A 19,778-nucleotide genomic window follows, 5' to 3' on the forward strand; every position below is an offset into this window, starting at 1 on the left:
ATCTCTTGCATTTCCAGGAAACACCATCACAGCGGTTCCTACAAATGCTTTGAAGGTTTGACGGACAGCTCCATGAACATGACTGAACCATTCATCTAACTTTAAAACTTTTTTATTTTATTTTCAAAAACAAAATCCGAAGGCGGGGTTTTATTTTTGGAAATAAAAAAAGCAGTGTTCCTTCCTCCCCACCTCATGGGATTTTTCTCTCATGGTGAGGTGGTGAGTTTTCTCTGCCCCTTACCTCTAGGTTTTACCTGATGGTGACAAACAGAGAAAACTTTCCACTTTCCATTTTCCCATCAGATGAACAAATGGCAAAACCTCAGATGGCCATTATTCGGCTGGGCTGTCAGAGGTGTATGCAGGCAGGGACAATGAAGTGTCCGCCATCAAGATGCTGAAGTTCTTCCCAACTCTAAATGAGAGGCTTTGTAGGTGCTTGACTGGGCTTTAGTACCTCTGCCAGAACATTAGTCTTTACTTCCATAGTCTGCAACTGTAGGGCTAATACTTCCGCCCCACTGTGCATAACTATGGCAAAGGAGGAGCTTTCTTCAGTGACAGGCTCAGGAGGAAAAACAATGCCAGCATCTGGAGAAGAACCAAGGCCACTGGCATCTTGTAGTTCTTCATAACAATTTTACTCATCATATTGGAGAATACAATCTTCCTCTTTATCAAAGTTGTCATTATGTGAGTCAGAGCCAACAAGATCTTGCAAGGTTTGGACACTACTGCATTGTAAGGGCAAGGTATCAGAGTAAGAAAGAGTACTAGGTGGCAGTACCCCCATGGGAGTTGTGCAATCATGCACGGCCTCAGTCAGAGTTGTGGGGCAGTCTACCCAGAGTCAAACAGCACAAGAACTCCTCCGACATCAATGTGTGTGTGTTGTGGGGATGAGTGAGGGGGTGGAGGGTTAGGGAGGGTGAGGGAGAAGCACCACAGACGATGGGGTTTGAAACTGAAGTTAGTGCCGGTGCTGAACACGATGCGGGTTCGAGAGGCACAGATGGTGGATCCACCAGCAGTAGCCCTACCTGAGGCTCCAGGATCCTTGGAGCACGAAGGCGTGACAGGAAACCAAGAAAGTGCCAAAAATGCACAGTCTTCTGAAGTCTGAGAGTGGCAAGAAAGGGTTATGTCCTACTTCAACTTCTTATACTTTTTCTTGGACTTACCTGAAGACTTCGAACACAACGATGAACTGCCAAAGAAATTACTTCAGGAGTGGGAACGGTACCATCCTCTCAACTTCGACTGGTTACGGGCCTGAGTCTTATGTTTGGTGACATAAAGCTTTGCCTTGCAGTCCAGTATGTGCCATCTGGGCACAGTCATCACAAATCTTAGAATCATGCCCCACACCAAGGCACCGAAGACACACTTTGCAACAGACCTGCACAGTGCGAATCCTTTTGTCTTAAGAGTTTGACATTTTCTCTTGCATACTGGTAATTTGTAACTGAAAATGTGTCATGACGACCAAGGCTAAGCTTTGGATCCACATCTGAAGGAGCAAAAAAGAAAGGAACTTATATCAGCATGCATGGGTTGCCTTTATATTCTGCTTCGCTCATCACTTTACACATGTGGCCACATACCAGCTTACAGGAGTATTGTTTTAAAGTTTTAGGATCCAGTTTGACACCTGGAGAATATTCACTAGATGAGAAATCTGTGGTTAGAAGTTTCCATCAAAACACTACCTGTTCTCAAAAACGTAGGTCCAAAAGGCAGCCATGTCAATGCCAAGCTGGTTGTTGATAGTAATCTAGGATTATTTGCCATTTGCCTTAAATTCATGGCTGGGTGTCAGTTAGAATCTGGGATTTATTACCCTTTCCTTTAAATGTATGGCAAATGCTCAAAATATAAGATGTATTTTTGCAGAGCTCCTCTTCTAACTGATCAACAAGGAATCTCTAAGAAATCTCTTGCCTTGTAACATACACATCACAGAACCATGCCCTACCTGAGAAAGGCTAATTCACCTCAAAAAGGGTCTATTGCCAGACAATCATCCAGGTAGGGGCAGACATTCTAGCAAGAGAGAAATGCCAGAATAGAGTCATTGCTTTAATAAAACTGCACAGTGGCACTCGCAGCAAAATGGGATGGATGCTTACAAAAAATTATAGGCATAAATATCCAACATCCAGATTCTATGAATCAAGAGTTCTCTTGCTCACCAACTTATGGTATTTCTTCTTCACCAAATTCGAGGTTATCTCATTACAAACATTTCAAAGAGGGTTCAAAGCCTCTGAGAATATGTTAGTAGAAATTGGATTTAAAAATGAATTGACAGTGTCACCCACTGCATTGCCATGATCAATCACTGAGGAACCATCTAGGTAAAAACCATCCTTCAAGAGAGAATGATGATATGGATACTCGTCTGCAGGTCGTACACTCTGAGGAGCTAAACGGCAAGAGATGCATGAGCTAAAGCTAGGCTTGGAACACTACTCCTTGTCCTCTGGTATGTTGAGAAGAAGGGGAAGCCTAAATTGTGGAGCAGGCAAAGGTCCACTCTGAACTTGCTGCTGTCTGAGTTATCAGGGCAACTGCAAGTCAGGGACGGTGATGCCATTGATTATTTTTTTTCTTCCTGTTGGGTGGGGTGGCCACGGAGCCAAGAAAGCACGAATGGTACCAATTGATTAGGAGGTTGTGGCGCTTTGGCGTTTGTATATTTTATATTGCATAGACCATTTATATCAAACCGAGGTTTTACTTATCTGAAATGCTAGTTCTCCTCCAGGATAACCTTCATTGAAGTCATAAGCAATGAACTGTCCTGTCCAAGTAAGAGATCCTTAATAAATTAGAATAATAACTGTACAGCATTGAGGATTATACAGAGGTGGAAACTGTATACGTGAATCCAACTACAACAGATGATGAATGGAATCAGGAACTCACTGATTGGAGGATTGTTGCTCAGGTTCCATTTTATAACTGAGACCAAATACACTGTGGTGGAAGCTGTGATATAGGCTACTAAGTTTGAATCTGACATATGGGTTATTACATCAAAGTAACAATATACTAACTCTTAACTTTACACCCTCTTTCAAGTCTAACCAGATTTTGGATGGAAACATGAGTTTCTGGAGTTCCTGGCCAAATTGAGAATTCTGAGAAATGCAGTATATTCAGAATTATCTCAGGTGTTTCTTGGGCTCCATCCACCAGGTCAAATCTGCAAAATATGTCCTCAGAATAAGGCTGACAAGTTCCAGATTATCAGCAGAAATAATTATGGTAACAATGATTGCTGTGAAAATCTCTATACCACAGGGAACACCTGGGAATTTTTCAGTGTTTAAACACCTGATGTTAACAATGGTGTAGTATTGGTAACAGTGGTTGTATAATCATTGCATCGGGAACTCTGATATTGCAGAAGCACAAACCTATGTGTAATAATTGTGCTGATGGATAAACTGCTCATTCAACATGCTGTTCTTGATTCTGGGGCAGGGACATGACCCTTTTTGCCCATGTGGATGTGAATTCTCGCAAGAAGTTTTGCACTAAAAACCTTTAAAATTCAGCTGCCAGGAATTACTGTTTTCCGTATTTTATTGTTCTTTGAAAACCTCAATTAAGAAAAAAAGACCTGACAACACCATGTGCTTACATCAGTATCACCGAATGACAAGTTGTAATGGCAATGTCACAGGATGACACTGTGCTGCAACAAGATCATACTTCTCAAACTTTAAAGCACCATATTTTTCTTCATGGCCAACAGCAGAAACATACTACAGTTACAAAGTCATTGAAAGGCCAAATCCTCCAAACACAGTCACAAGGCACTAATGTAGCCATGCCATCCTGACAGCATAAGAATTGAATGAATGAGAATGAGTGATGCTTTTTACAATTTGAGATGTCGAGTGGTGTGCCACCCAATGTAAGAGTTTTTGCCTGAATGCCCTTTTGCCAGAGATTGGACTGATTGCAAAAAGGCATAATCTTATAAAACGTTGGGGTTCGGCACAGGGCACTTGAACTCAGCACAGTGGCCACTGAATTAATATGTAGTCTGCCAGGAAATGTGAAATAAGGTTTGAGAATGTCTGCTGTAGCATGTGAACTGTACTGAGTGGACACTTGACAGTTTCTGCCCCTTGAACAGCTGTTGATCTCAACGGTGCCAGAGGTGAGTATGTTTGATTGGTGGTTGTTCTAGTGAGTCACCTGTGTGGTTGTTTGTATATGCTCTGTGTGTGAGCGATAAATTACTGATTGTGGTAGTCTGAGTGGTGAGCAGGCTTTAAGGTCTGTCAGTTTGAAAGTAGCTTTGTATTTTTTTCTTGTTGATAAATTCTGAAGGGAGGCTTGTCTTGAAAGCTACTGTCTTTTATTTTTTTATTCAGTTCTTAAGACGTTCTGGTTCTGGCTTTCTGTTATTCTCTGATTCTTCCAGTCTGTGAGAACTGTGGTTTTGTTGATTTCAATTTTTCTCTGAGGTCCACTGACAAAACTGCTCAGGCAGGTGGCGATCCAACTTCAGCTCAATGACAGACAGACCACAGGTGGGCAAGATCCAACCAGAACATCACTAACTAGCAACAACAGCCTGACAGATCCCTCAAGGGCAAGGGCATTCTAGCAGACCACTAATGGGCAGAGGACATGACTGTACAGGGCTGACAGCTTCTTTGCCACAATGAGCAATAACATCTTTACATAATTGCATACTATGGTGGTCATTATGAGTCTGGCGGTCACTGGGACACATTATGACCGTGGCGGAGCCGCCACAGTCAGACCACTGACACCGGCAGGCTGCCGCAAGCTGGCAGTCTGGCGGTCCTGGTGGTTTCACTTCCTCCAGGGCAGCGCTGCTTGCAGCGCCACCCTGGGGATTAGGATTCCCCATCAACCATCCTTTCCATGGCGGTTCACATCGCTATGGAAAGGCTGGCGGAATGAGGGACTCGGACGTCCCCTTCACTGCCCATGCACTTGGCATGGGCAGTGCAGGGGCCCTCGGGCAGTGGAATGCGTGTCGGGTGCTGCTGTACCCACTGCACAGCCACATTGGCGCCGGCTCCATTAGGAACCGGCATCACTATTAAGGCCCTGTTCACCGCAGGGCCGGCGGGCAGAAACACTGTTTCTGGCTGCCAGTCCTGTGGTAAAGTCCTATTAATGTTGGCGGGGTTCAGGCCGCACAGGCGGTCTGAGTGCGGGAAGAGTTTGGTGGGCGCCCACCGCCAAACTCTTAATGACCCCCTAATGTCAGCATATCCTCATTGTTGCCCAAAATATAATTTCACCCTCCATTCTTGGAGGTTTGGGAAAGATGGCAGCTGATACTAGAAAGGCTTAGTGAGGCTATAATTCACAAGATCTCTCTTTTTCATCTGAACTTTCTGAATAACTAGACATGGCAAATCAAGAAGTGATGATTGCGCATGAAAACTATTGTGAGGCTGGACTGCCATCTATGGAATGCACCCTCCCGATCCTGACAAGGAGAGAATAAGGAATCATAGACTGCATGGAAATTTAACTCTTCAAACTGCTTCTGTGTAAGCATTCAAGTGAAACTTGTTCTTAATAAATTGGAATGCAACAAAACCGATTTCTTAAGTTTAGAACACTTTTTTATGTACCGTGCCACTGGGTCTAGAGCGTGCTGTAATAAAAAAGCAAAAAAAACACACATACATAAATGGCTCTGTACACCAATGGAGCAATAACTGTCCAGAGGACTACAACAAGCATGACAAACTCTGAAGAATGCTGACAAGCAAGAATGGGTTAGCAGAACTACTAGAGGGCAACAGTGGCCCAACAGACCTAAAAGGGGCATGAAAGCCTGGAAGAAGGTCTATCAGACTGGGAATGCTTTGACATCGCAAGATGTTAGGGCATATGTTTTCTATGTCCTTACCAAGAGAATGTGAGAGTAGTGTTTCTCTTCTGTGGAGGTACCTGTTTTCCTTCAATTGGTTAGGTATTTTGGAATAGTATATGTGAAAAAGGGTTTATTGGTCAAGGGGGGATGACTACCCAACTTGAGTAATAGTCACAATCCTTGTCAGGGTGAAGCTCAAAGTAGCTAAATAAACCTGAGCTTAAACCCAATGTAGCTCTGACAAGGAGCATACAGGCTTACATTGGGCAATGTGTAAAATATTTATGCAGTTCCAAAACATGCCACAACACAATATAAGTCCCAAACTGCATTAGAAAAATAGAGTACATTTTAAAAATTAGAATAACACCAAAAAGGCAAAAATCAATAAGGGTAGCTAGAGAGATGACTTTTTAAAGTTTTAAATAAAAATAGCACAAAAAAGTGTTAGGCGCCAATCACAGCCAACTGATCACAGTAGACCAGTACCTAGGCGTGATTTGAGGCTGACCACAGTGGAGCCAGGACGGATACCGAAACCACGATCGACCAAGTCAAAGGTTTTACCTTGGGACTAAAGGCCCTATTCAGAGTTTGGCAGAGAGGATACTCGTTTGTGACTGAGTACTCCCTCTGAGGCTCATTTAATGAGGTTCTCACTGATACCCTCTTGGGCACTTGGTTAAAACTATGTTTACTACCACCTGGTAGTAGGCAAGTTGTTCACTGCCATCGCCAGGAGGCACAGCTTTCTTTCGCAATGTCTTATGCTGGAGAGCTTGGTGATGCAGGTGTTCACGAGAAAGGTAAATCCCAACACCTTCCCTACCACCCCACCTGATTGTGATTCAAAACAAATAGAGAAATTTGGCAAGAGGATTTTCTCCAGTACAAGCTGTGCTTTGAGGTCAGGAAAGGCCAGGTGTCCTTTAGCACCCTACTCCCATGCCAGTTCCGGACAAACTTATGGCGTTCATTACTCAGGATATCTAGGATGGTTTTGATGCAGCACAATTTGTTTATACATTCTGGTTTGGGCATGATTGACTGCTGGGGTCAAGCAATGGTTACCAGTGTGGCACTTTGGTACCATGCCTGAATTAGGTCTACGGGCTTCTTCTGGGATGTCCAAGCATCCCTGATGGACATGTCCCTTGATGGGTATCACCTCTTTGGCGACAAAGGTGATTATGCTTTTAAACAGTTTAAAGAAAGCAAGGCTATAGCATGTTCCTTTGGTCATTTTTCTCCTGCTTGGCAATTTCCCCAGCAATTGCACTCTCTCCATGGTTATGATTAGAGCTTTCAGTTTTGCCAATTCCAGACATCCCCACCAGACCAGCATGCCTTTCAGCTCTTTCATTGCTGCAGCTGTAGTTCACAAATGCAATGCCTGAGACAATAGGGACAATGTGCAGCTTAGTCCCCCTGCCCCTCCTGCATTCTGCATCCATAGGTTCAAAACACACAGCCACCATGTTGGGGGCAGGCTCTGATATTTACTTCAGGGTTGGGAGCCTATCACTACTGCATCTCCCATTTCTTTCCACCTCGCTGCACCTTCCACCATCATCAGGGTGACTGACAGTGGCCCATTTGTCCGTCTTACAGCAGGAAATGCAGGCCTTTTTGGCCAAAGAGGCCATAGAGCCATGGGGAGTGTTCCTTCCTCAGATGTAACCACTGGATTGCTACTCCCACTACTTCCTTGTGCCGAAGGAAGATCCAGGCCTTCGACATTTGTTAATTCTTTATGCTCTCAACACCTTCTTGCAGAAGGGCAAATTCAAGATGCTCAAGATACCCCAGGACTCGTTCACCCTACTTCCTGGATAGTGGCACCTATGGCACTGTATTGGGACCTTAAGTCTCAGGGGGCACAGAACCAGGGGAATCTGTCAGATTATATCAACATTTTGGAGGAGACTGCAAAAGATATACTTACACCTTCTGGTGGCTAGTGGACCGTGATATGATCAGTCACAGACCCCTCTCCCTACCCCGCACAGCTTTATAAGTGGTGACATACATTTTTTATGGTTTGGGAATGCCATCTAGAAGAGGTGGAGATGAGAGGCTTCAGCTCTCTGGCAAAGACTCAACTCCACATCAGTTTTTTGGGGTTGAGGGCATCTCACTTGATGCTGAAGGCTTTCGTGCCTACCATCAGAGAAAGGCTGTGGCAGGTGCTCAGCAACAAGCAGGACGAGGTGGTGCTTTGGACGAGGTTGCTCCTTGGGCCCATGGCAGGCGGTTCTGTGCTTCTGGTAGTGGCTGAACCACCACCTGGCAGTATCTCTAAATGCCAGGGCTGACGAATGCACTCATATCACTGATGGTAGTTGCACCCACAGGTGGCATACGGCATCTTCCATCAATGGGGAGAACTCTGGCTTAATCTTTTTGCCATAGCTGAGAATGCACAATGTCAGCACTTTTGCACGTTGGAGTTTCAAAGGCAGCTCTCTCTCGGAAACGCCTTCCATCCAGAGTGTAGCTCTGAACCCCTTTATGGCTTCATGCTGCTGCCTCTACCACCCTGAGTTCTGAAGAAGATCAGGAACTACCAGGCTAAATCATACTAGTGGCACCGTATTACCCCGAGAGTGTAGTATCCCGAACTCCAGGGCATGAACGTCTGTCCTCTGATAAAGCTCCAGACAAGCAAGGACATATACTTTTAATCTGGCTGGACCCCACCCTCAGGTGAGGGGAAACAGTACAGATTGTGTAATGGTGTTATATTCGTGCAGTTGAAGGGGTAGCAGGTAATTTGCATGTGGAAGAGCCCTATGTTAATGAACTCTACAGCACGGTGATTAATAAGTGTTATAAGCCTCCTCCTGTCATACGTAAAACACTGGGCCACAAAATAGCATCACATGTTGCTAAACTAGTAGGTATTGTGTCAATTCCTTCCCATCCTTGTCTGAAAGCAAACTGCTCTTGAGTTACAATTATATGTTTGTGTGATTGCAGTAGCTTGTTTCCCTTCCACATCATCATTAACCATCTTTTTTGTTTTGTTTTTCAAATTGTTTGATATTTGGTGTCCAGGACAGAAACCTATGATGTCTAAAGGCCCTCTTATCCAGAATGTACATGCCTCAAAGCGAATCCTCTTCTCCATTGTACATGATAAAGCAGGTAAGGTGCTACTTATGGAATCATGTTCTTTCTACTCCAGTTGCAGCACTTACAAGCTATTCATATAGTCCTGCAATATATAGTTCTAATGCTTGCATTCACACTTTCATTCGAGTGAACATTTGTTATAGTCATAGTTTCAAGCACATTTACTAGTTCATTTCACACTGTTTTATTGTGTATGTCCCGTGCTTGAGGGATCATGATTTATGTGCACTTTGTTCCTTGTCTCTTGCCTAGAGCACGTATTCTCAAATTCAAATCATGTGAAATGGTTGGATGTGTCTGACCTTCCCTTGATGCCAAACAGGCACCTCACAAACAGAATAGAGCAGGCCTTTTTTCTAGACTTGAATGGATGGCTTACTCTGCAGATGACATGATGCCTATGTAGTAATAATAGGGGTTTGTCTTGCTCTGCACTGGAATTACCTTTTTAATATTATGTCAATGAAAGTAGTAGGGCAGTCTGGCTAAAAGCCACGTCTTACCGATGTATAATGTTGATGTTACTGGTGTTTTTTTATGTTGGGATTGGCCTGGATATGCCACTTTAGGCTAAATCTCATACTTCTACGCTCCCCAACTCCAGGTATCTAACACAAACTAGAAAACAAATGAGGCCAATTCACAAAAGCATTTGTGACTACGGGAAGGTAGTACTATTTCACATAATCTTACATTGTTTTGTGAATTGTCCAGAAAAGGTGCAAATATGGCACAGTTCATTCTGTTATTACTATTTGTAAACAAATGTTCCCTTAACAATCCCATTTCATTCTCGTGTTAAATATTTTGAAGCTAATTCCCAAAGGCATGTTAAAAGTATTCAAAAGAGTACTCTAGTAGTATACTTTAATTACTTTAAAATGCTCTTGTGAATGGGCCCCATCATTTTGATATTAGATCGAAAGCCTTGACATAGTTAGGAGAGATAGAAAGAAGTGCTGATAGTACTCGGGAGACCTCCAGTCGGCTATATACATTTTGGATCAGGTTACCACAAATTAATAAATGTTCTTTTGTGTGATGAGAACTACTCCTGTCCATGAGAATAATCCCTTTGGTTCAGTGTCATTTGTCTGCTTATTTATGTTCCTTAATTCTAGTATGGGGAGCTATGAGAGCTAATTTCTTATCTGGATGTCCCTGCTTGATAAAGGTTTGTGATCCTAAACAAATCACTTAATCTCTCCTTGCTTGTTAATTTTCCATAAATAGGAGAGTTTCACTTGAACAACTAGTATCTCCCAGTATTAAGCACACCATTAAACTGGACACTTATGTTTACATTTGTGTTTTGATAGAGAAATGGGACAATTTCATAAAGGATTCTGAAGACATCAATACCCTCAGGGAGTGTGTGCAAATTCTGTTCAACAGCAGATACGGTGAGTGGTATCCTGCTGTCTGACCCTTAAATAAATGTGTTTCCTGTCTCCAAAAATGCTAATTTTCATCCCTCCCTTAACTGCATAAAATATATATTGCTATTTTAACATAGTTATTGTTTCATGTTGCGTTCTTTTTGTTTGATTTAATTCTTATATTGTAGACCAACGCAGACTACAACTAGCCACAAGACTGTGATGGGCGGGACAGCAGTGACAAGGCTGCATCATCTAAACAAATAGTATCGCTCAAGGGTATTTTTCTGGGAAAAAATTTGTTTCAGTGAGCTTGGTGAAGAGTGTCCTATTTGTAGTCCCCACTTATTGTCTTATCCTTTAAAGAAATTTACATAATGAAGTGTACATACATTTGTATGGCCCTTCGCTCTCTGGATCCCATCTCTCTGGTGTGGTCTGTTTATGTGTTAAATATCCATGTTCTTCTGTCGCTTCAAAGTACTTCACTATGGTTTGAGTCCTGAGCATTACATCGCTTGTGTTATCTGCATATGTGCTAAGGCACTGTGGTCACCTCCTTACACTATGACTCTCAGTTCTGCTCTTTTCTTTCTTGTACACCTCTGATGTGGCCTATGCATGGGATGTGTCCCCATATGAAATATCTCAGCCCTTGGTGCTTTCATATTTTTAATACCCAGTCTAAAACACTAGTTGGAGTCATAAACAAAAACATAACCTTGATGTCCCTTACTCATTCCTAAATTCTACATCTGCGGGAAGAGGGCTTACCAAAATGGACAATGTCCGACAACGAGTATATACTTTCAACCAAGAAACCTTGAAAATAATCTGCTTGCTACCTGACAGACAGTATACTTGTCTGCATCCACCAACACATAAATACATTTATGTGCAGTGATTGTATGAGTGGAACTGCAGTCCCTTTTCCATAGTAAAAATGAGTAATGGTTTTATGAAATTATGAAATCACAAGGGCAACAAAGAGGAGCCGTGGAGGTTCCTGCATTGCAGTAGGACCTTCTTAGTAATGGTGTTCAACAAACCCCTGTGCTATACCTTCCAGTGTCAAATCAGAAAGTAAAAGAAGGCCCTTGATGGGATGTATAGGCCCAATTGGATCAAGATGAGAGTTGTCACTACAGAGTGCTTCTTTAGAGTTTTTGTAATCAACTTATTTAACTACTGGAGCACCAATCCCGTTTTGAGATACAAGTTCAATACTTTATTGATAAACATAGTTTTTACTGCTGGCTACCTGCTGGGGAATAAGAAGCATGCAACCCTGTCTTAGCGTTTTCATGTGCTGTTCTGTATCAGAGACTTCAACCTCAGATATTTCAAAAACTATGAAGAAAACTGTATCTCTCGTAGCTTTTGTGAAATTGATAGAATTTTTACCTGAAGTTCTTAATTTTATTGCAGATTCTTGTGTCTCTCACCTTTCTGCTGAAGTGATAATCTGTTGAATAAGACATGTTAATGTAGGAAAGCTAGAATAGTAAATTAGGTCCCCTGGGGCTCATTCCCAGGGTTCTCTATTTACCTTTGAGAAAGCATTTCATGTCATAAAACATTACCTTTTATAGTAAAACAGGATGACTTTCATATTCAATTGATTTCGAAATGCCTTTATATTCTGACCATTGCTTTCTAGTTTTCTGCATCCTCGTTGGTTGTCTGCTAGAGTGGCAGTAAACCAAAGTGGGCTCAGATTATGGTTACCTGCTTTAAGTTGTGTAGTTGAATTGCATACCCCTAATAGGCCTTTCCAAAGTGTGGGAAAATATTCTATGTTTTAGAAGGGACACAGAACCAAGTAAAAAAGCAATAAAAGGTAAGTTCTCCAGTACTGGATCTTTCATAGATTCACATGCTTGAATCATTCCCTGTTGTTGAAGTGGGAGTCCCACGGTAACCAAGAAAGCAAAACCTGCATAGAAGTCAAGTTAGAGTCATTCACTTTTACAGCATATTATTATTATTATCAATAAAAATGATCCAAAGTCCATCCAATCAGGTGTCAGCACTCTTTAGACCCTCATAAAGAGTGTATTTACAGTCTCTATTCATAACACCAAGTCAAAGACTGTAGGATCTGTCGCACTTTCTCTCAGAAAACCCTGAAGAACAGGAAGGGAAGTCTACTCTTGTGGTTGCAGAGGCCTAAATCGAAGGAACACCCAGTTTCTGAAGAAGAGAGGGATGACTCTTCAAAAACTGAAAAATCCCACAGATCACAAGAGGACAAGCATTCAGAACAGCCCAAAAAGTCCCTTAAAAAGTCTCACCATCTACAGAGTAAAAACTCTGAGGAGATTTTACCAAGGAAAATAAAAGATTCCTCTAACCTACAACACCTGTTGTGAAGGAAGTTTCTCTCAGAAAAACATCAAAAGAGACTGTTTATTCTGTCATCGATGACATCCACCACCATGACGTTGACATTTACTACTGCAGCATCAGCAATGATAATTTCCTCGTCTCCGCTAACGTCAACGACCATAATTTCCTGCAAATTAACATCGACAGTACCGACAACGAAGAAACACTCTGTCTCTCTGATGTCAAAACAGCCATTTAAGAGATTGTCGACAACCGCAACGATGAGGCCACTGCGGTCGACTGACTCATCAACAAGTGAAATGTCAATGGCAGCACCATTGTCATCGCCTCCGAAGGCATCATTGACAAAGAAAACCATCTACTACATTCCTGTCGACAAGAGTACCATTGACAACCATACCGTTGATGGTGATTTCCTCAGCAAAAATGCCTGTCATCGATGACACAATAAAGAAACCACGGTCGATGACGAAAACATTCACTGTCACTGTTTACGGAGTCACTGTCGACGGAGAAACAAACGGCCTTTAACATCTTTAAAGTCTTCTTCCATCATGTCCCTCTCTGGAACATCTCCATTGGAAGTCATTCTTCGGTATACATGTCTCCTAGCAAAAGTTTCATTCCCACCAGCTCATCTCCTAGATGAGGAGTCAGATGAGGAAGGCCTCTTTGGAGTGGCTCACAGCCCTTCAGAATTACATTTTAAATATCAAGATGACAACCATTACTATCAAGATGACACATATCTGGGTGAGCAGACACAAGAACAATATCCTGTCTATTCTCCATGTGGTCATTAGGAGGAAACAGTTCATATGCTACGAAAGTTAATATCCAACCTACAGGACATGCTCCAAGATTATTATAAATATTTCCCAGAACCTGTGCCTCTGTCACACCTTCAAACACCCATAAGATCTCCACGCCAAACATCCTACCACACTGCCTCTATCAGTGCCTCCATTGTCAACACTAACATTGGCAGATCCACCAGCAGTTGACCCTGACACTACAGAAGGGTATCAAGAAGAAGATGGCGAGATAAGGGATCTGGCTTCAACCACTACTGAGTGGAAAGATTATATAATACACCCACAGTCTCTGCCTCTACCACCTCCAGTGGACTCACCACCAGAAGATATAGGTGGCTTTCATAATATCATGGAATGAGCAGCATAGCGCTTCCAATTACCTTTAACTACCAAGCAGACAGACTGCTTCCCGTACAATTTTAAGGAGCCCATGAAGAAGTCGGTGAAGGCAATACCCAGAATAGATTTAATCTGGCAATAGGGCATTCACGGTATGAAAAATCTACCCTCTGTATTGGCAATGAAGCCCAGACTGGACAAAAATATAAGGCGCCAGATGATGCACCAGCATGCCTAGGGGGGTCATCTCAAGCCATACTCAGTTATCAGTCATGCGGCTCAAAGGCGCTCAAATAACCCTTTGACACCTATTACTTCACCACCGGATAGAGCTGGGCACTGCCTTGACTCCTTTGGGGAGCGATTTTCAAGTATGGCACCACTCACTGTGCGGGAAGCTAATTCCCTAGCAATACTAGGAAGATTCGACAGGAAAATGTGGTTGGATATCACCCAGTTTATAGATCTTCTGCCAAAAGAATCAAAGGAAGAAGCCAGAAAGATTCTCCAGGAGGGATAGCGAGCTTCTGCGGAGATAATAGAATGCACTATTGATATCTCCTCAACAGGATTTTGGCAGTTAGCGGGGCAGCGGTACTCAGAAGCAGGCCTGGCTGAAAGCAACATCCTTCAGACCAGAAGTACAGAGCTAAATGTTGGACATGCCTTATGATAGCGAAGCATTGTTCAGCAAACATATCGATGATGCTCTCCAAGGCACCAAAACTGATACGGATACTGCCAGATCCTTGGGAACATTGCAAATGAATATGCAGCCCTTTCGAGGAGCCTGGGGCAGGAGTGCTTTTTCCTATTGAGGATTTCAGTCCTGTAGGTAGCAATATCAGCCTTAGGAAGGGCAATATCGTTCACAATATGCACAGCAGTACAGAAAGCCACCTTCGGCAGCTTACAACCAGCCAACAAGAGGGAAGCAGCCCACCAGAGGGTGAATTACTGCAAGGAAACAGTACCTTACACTGGTACTGGCTACCCCCTACACTCACTCAAAACAACTTGGTGGTCGTGTTTCCACTTCCTTCATCAATGGTCTGGTATAACAACGGACAAATGGGTTACTCCAGTATTGGAACTTTCATAGATTCACATGCTTGAATCATTCCCCGTCGTCGAGATGGGAGTCCCGGTACAATTTTCACAAGTAATGTTAAAACATATTGAAGAGAAAAAAGCCCTAGGCCTCTTCAATTTCATAGTCTATCATTGTAATTTTGTGAAAAGGACCAAACCTGATCCTCCACCAATCAGGCGACAGCACCCTTCAGAACCTCCTGAGAGAAGCTCTAGCACCTCAGATTTTCTACCGCACGTCGTGCTAGGGAGTCTCCTCAGAGCTCTGCTCTGTCTTCACACCTTTATTCAACTATTTTTCTCTCAGAGAAACTCATTTATTTGGATTTGTCAGCTATTTTTCAACTATGTCTGACAAGGAAAAGAAGAGTCTCTTCAGAGACTGCAAGACTTGTGGGAAGAAAAGACTTCATTCTGAAAACCCTCACCAAGACTGCATTTACTGCGTACCCAGATCATTTAGCCAAAGACTGTAAGATTTGCCATACTTTTTCTTCTAAGACCTTAAAAGACAGAGAAGGCAGATTATTAATATGGCTGCAGAAACTAAAACATAGGAAGGATCCAGTTTCTGATTCTGAGAGTGAGGAATCATCAACATCTAAGAGATCATCTAAAAGGGCAAGATCACGCTCTAGATCTTCTTCACAAATCTCAAGAAAAGCCCTCAAAAAGACTGCTTCAGGGTCTTATAAGGGTCGCAGCCCATCTTCTTCCCCAACTAAAGTCTCAAGTAAAGAGGGGAAAAGACATTCTTCCAGTTCTGAGAGGCACAGAAAGTCTTCATCTGTTCCACCATCTGTGCCTTTCAAAAAGCCATCCTCTGTGACTGGAAAAAAGGCTTTGTCGACGGATTCCCCGTCGGTGGGTGCATTGCCGACGACAACAGCTACTTCTGGATTTCCATCGTCGACGGCTCCGCCGGCGACATCATCGACGAGAACAAGTACCCCACCGTCGACGAGAACTGCAACTACGACATCAGCATCGACGACCGTCTACACCTCGTCATCGTCCACGGCGCTGATGTCAGTGTCAGCCCTACCGTCGTCGACGACTTCGTCGACGGTAGACTAGTCGGCGAGGCTTTCTGCTATTAAAATAACTGTGCGTCCAGCGTCGACAACACCGTCCATGACGAAGTCGATTTACACGTCGTCGATGAGGGAAAAACATCAAAAAAGAGGAGAAAAGTTAACTCCAACCCACACATCACCTAGTAAGGTATCCTCCCTTGTGCCAGTACATCTTTTGGAGGGAGACGAAGATTCAGATGAATACGGGCCTTTTGGAACAGCCCACAGTCCTTCTGAATTGAATGTAAAGTACCAGGAAGATGAGGAATATGAAGAAGCTTATGATCCCCAGGTTTACTCGGAGCATCAGCAATATCAACAGGGGGCGTATATTCCTTCCGACCTGCTTACTGGCCTTAGAGCGATGTTAGTGGATTACAACAGAAGGTTTCCTCCTCAAGGAGAACAACCTCCTCCATCGCCTATTTCTGGTGTTTCTACTCCACATCAGAGACCAACGTCCTTGCCCCTCACAAATGTGGCCACTCTGGACATGACCATTCCCCAAGACACCGACATCTCAGAAGGGGATCAGGAAGAAGGAGAGCTCATGGACACTCACTCAGAGTGGGACGAGTACATTATCCCTGCTCCTTCTTCTCCTTCTCATTCGAAGGTAGAATCCCCACCAGAAGACATTGGAGGTTTTCACAATCTTCTAGAGAGAGCAGCCAAGCGTTTTGCCTTACCGTTACCTACTAAACAAACAGACTGTTTCCTATATGATTTTAAAGAGCCCTTTCAGAAGTCTGTGCGCTCTATCCCGATGGTGAACTACCTGTGGGAAGAGGGCCTTAAAGTCATGAATAATCCGGCAACAGTCACGGCAGTTTTGCCACGTCTGGATAAAAAAAACAAAGCTCCTGATGATGCACCAACATGCTTAACAGGACATCCTCCTCCGGATTCAGTAGTAGCTCAGGCAGCTCAAAGAAGATCGAAGAATCCTTCTGCCCTGATTTCCGCACCCCCAGACAAGGAGGGTAGGCGGCTAGACAACATAGGAAAAAGGTTTTTGTCTATGGCTAGCCTAGTAGTTAGAGCTGCCAACTCCTTGGCTATTTTGTCTAGATTCGACAGACAGCTTTGGGCGGATATTGCACCTTTTATTAACCAACTGCCAGAAGACACGAGATCGGAGACAAATAAAACTGTACAAGAAGGTCAACGCACGTCTGCAGAGCTTATAGACTGTGCAATGGATATAGCGACCACTGCTTTTAGACAGCTTGCAGGTGCAGCTGTACTAAGAAGACAGGGCTGGCTTAAAGCCACCTCGTTTCGCCCAGAAGTCCAGAATAAAATCCTAGACTTACCCTTTGATGGCCAAGCGCTATTTGGAAAACATGTTGATGAAGCCCTACAATCAATCAAGACGGACACGGACACGGCAAGGTCATTAGGGACCCTGCAACATCGAAGATCGTCCTTTCGTCCTAGGGGGCGTGGCCAACCCTCATACAGAGGGGGATATCAAAAACAGAGATATTCTTCCTATCCATCATCCTCACAGCAGTATCGTCCATACTACTCGCAAAGGCAGCCGACTCAACCAGCCTATAGTAGACCAGCAGGCCGTGGACGTTCAACCCGTCCGGCCAAAGATTCAGCTCGTAGAACCTGATGTTTTCGAGGCGCCGGCTATGCTCAGTCCTCCTCCTGTCACCCTGGGCGGGAGGATCTCCTTATTCCTCAGTCAACGGCAAACCATTATGTCAGACAAGTGGGTCCTAAAATTAGTGGAACGGGCCCATACTTTAGAATTTATCCAGATACCTCCCTCCAACCCTCCCCGCAGGACTCCTTCAAGGTATCCTCAACAACTCAAAGAAGAAGTCGACAAGCTGCTTCTCAAGGGAGCTATAGAGAAGGTGCCTCGGGCCCAACGAGGAACAGGATTTTATTCCAGGTTCTTCATCATTCGGAAAAAGTGGAAGGATTGGAGGCCAATCCTCGATTTAAGGGAACTAAATGTATACCTAAAAAAGCAATCGTTCCGAATGATCAGCCTGCAAGACGTCCTTCTGCGTCTCAATCAAGGAGATTTTATGTCATCACTAGACCTCAAAGACGCATACTTCCACATACCCATCCACCCTGCCCACAGAAAATATTTGAGATTCACCGTAGCCGGGAGCCATTATCAATACCGCGTCCTTCCTTTCGGACTCAAATCAGCCCCAAGAATATTTACCAAATGCCTAGCACCAGTCGCAGCCTTTCTCAGAAGAAGAAAGCACCAGGTTTTTCCATACTTAGACGATTGGTTAATAAAGGCAAAGACTTACGCAGGAGCACACAAGTCAACAAGAAAGTGCGTTTCCTTACTGACCAATCTCGGATTCACAATCAACTGGGAGAAGTCCAACCCTCTACCAGTACGCAATATTACTTTTCTGGGAGCAAAACTGAACACAGAATCCGGCATGGCATGTCCCACGTTAGAGAGGCAACAAAGATTACTGACCCTAGTGAGTTCCATACAGAGAAGACGAAAGGTTACTGTCCGTCTCTTCAAATCACTGTTGGGCATGATGTCTTCATGATTCCTCTGTGTCGGCTAAAGATGCGCCGCTTACAGGAGCAGCTAAATCGTCAATGGCTCCAAGTATCAGGCACTTTCGAGGACCAGGTACAAATAACTCTGATAATGATCAGAACTCTGAGATGGTGGTCTCAAAAGCACCATCTGTCAATCGGCCTCTCGTTTCTTCAACAGCCAGCCCCGTGGACCATAACAACGGATGCCTCACTGGAAGGCTGGGGAGCGGTGTTACAGGACCTGAAAATAAGTGGCAAATGGCCAATGCATCTGGCATCAATGCATATCAATTGGCTAGAACTCAGGGCAGTACACCTGGCCTTACAAGCGTTTCTCCCAAGAATCTCAGGATCGCGAGTGGTGATAAGAATGGACAACACCACTACGATGCACTATCTCAACAAACAAGGAGGCACAAGATCTCTCACCCTCTCCAGGGAAGCCCAAGCGATCTGGAACTGGGCCTCGCAGCAAGGCATCACACTATCAGCGGTACACTTGCCTGGAATAAACAACAAGATGGCAGATGCACTCAGCAGGCAGAAATCGGACTGCCACGAGTGGGAGCTAGACCAGACAGTACTGAACCAGATTTTTTCCCGGTGGAGAACACCAACGGTGGATCTGTTTGCGAAGAAGGGCAATGCCAAATGCCGGTTCTTCGCAAGTTGGCATCACCAAAACGGATCCTGGGGGAATGCTTTTTCGATAGTCTGGTCAGACATCTTTGCTTACGCCTTTCCTCCCATTCCGATGATCCCAAGGGTCCTCACGAAGATGAAAACAGAACCGTGCACTCTGATACTGATAGCCCCGTACTGGCTGCGCCAACATTGGTTCACGGAGCTCCTCATTCTGTCAGCCAAACCTCATATTCCACTGGAGCCGTTACCTCAATTACTAACGATGAACAACGGCCAGGTTCGGCACCCCGATCCACAGTCAATGCGGTTATCAGCATGGCTCCTCACCACAGGGAGTTTGCGCATTTGAATATCCTGCAGGACTGCAGGGATATTTTGTCGAAGGCCGGAGCGGATAGCACGAACAAGATGCATCAGTGTAAATGGAAAAGATTCTGTGCCTGGTGTCATCAGCGTCGGACCCTCTAGTCTCACCACCAGAGGAAATATTGCCGTATCTCTTACAGTTAGCTCAATCTGGCCT

At 44.0% G+C, this 19,778-nt stretch overlaps 1 protein-coding gene across 4 annotated transcripts in view; it reads left to right on the plus strand.

Annotated features, from left to right (window-relative positions):
* GTF2IRD1 (GTF2I repeat domain containing 1) overlaps window positions 1–19,778 on the plus strand; it is a 561,920-nt gene that overhangs the window by 232,318 nt on the left and 309,824 nt on the right. For all 4 annotated transcript variants that reach the window (XM_069226907.1, XM_069226904.1, XM_069226906.1 and 1 more), the window contains exons 8-9: window positions 8,942–9,031; window positions 10,339–10,422. In XM_069226907.1, coding sequence (XP_069083008.1) covers window positions 8,942–9,031; window positions 10,339–10,422 — 174 coding nt within the window. The remainder of the gene's footprint in view (window positions 1–8,941; window positions 9,032–10,338; window positions 10,423–19,778) is intronic.

This window comes from Pleurodeles waltl, chromosome 3_2, assembly GCF_031143425.1.
Source record: "Pleurodeles waltl isolate 20211129_DDA chromosome 3_2, aPleWal1.hap1.20221129, whole genome shotgun sequence".
Lineage (NCBI taxonomy): Eukaryota > Metazoa > Chordata > Amphibia > Caudata > Salamandridae > Pleurodeles > Pleurodeles waltl.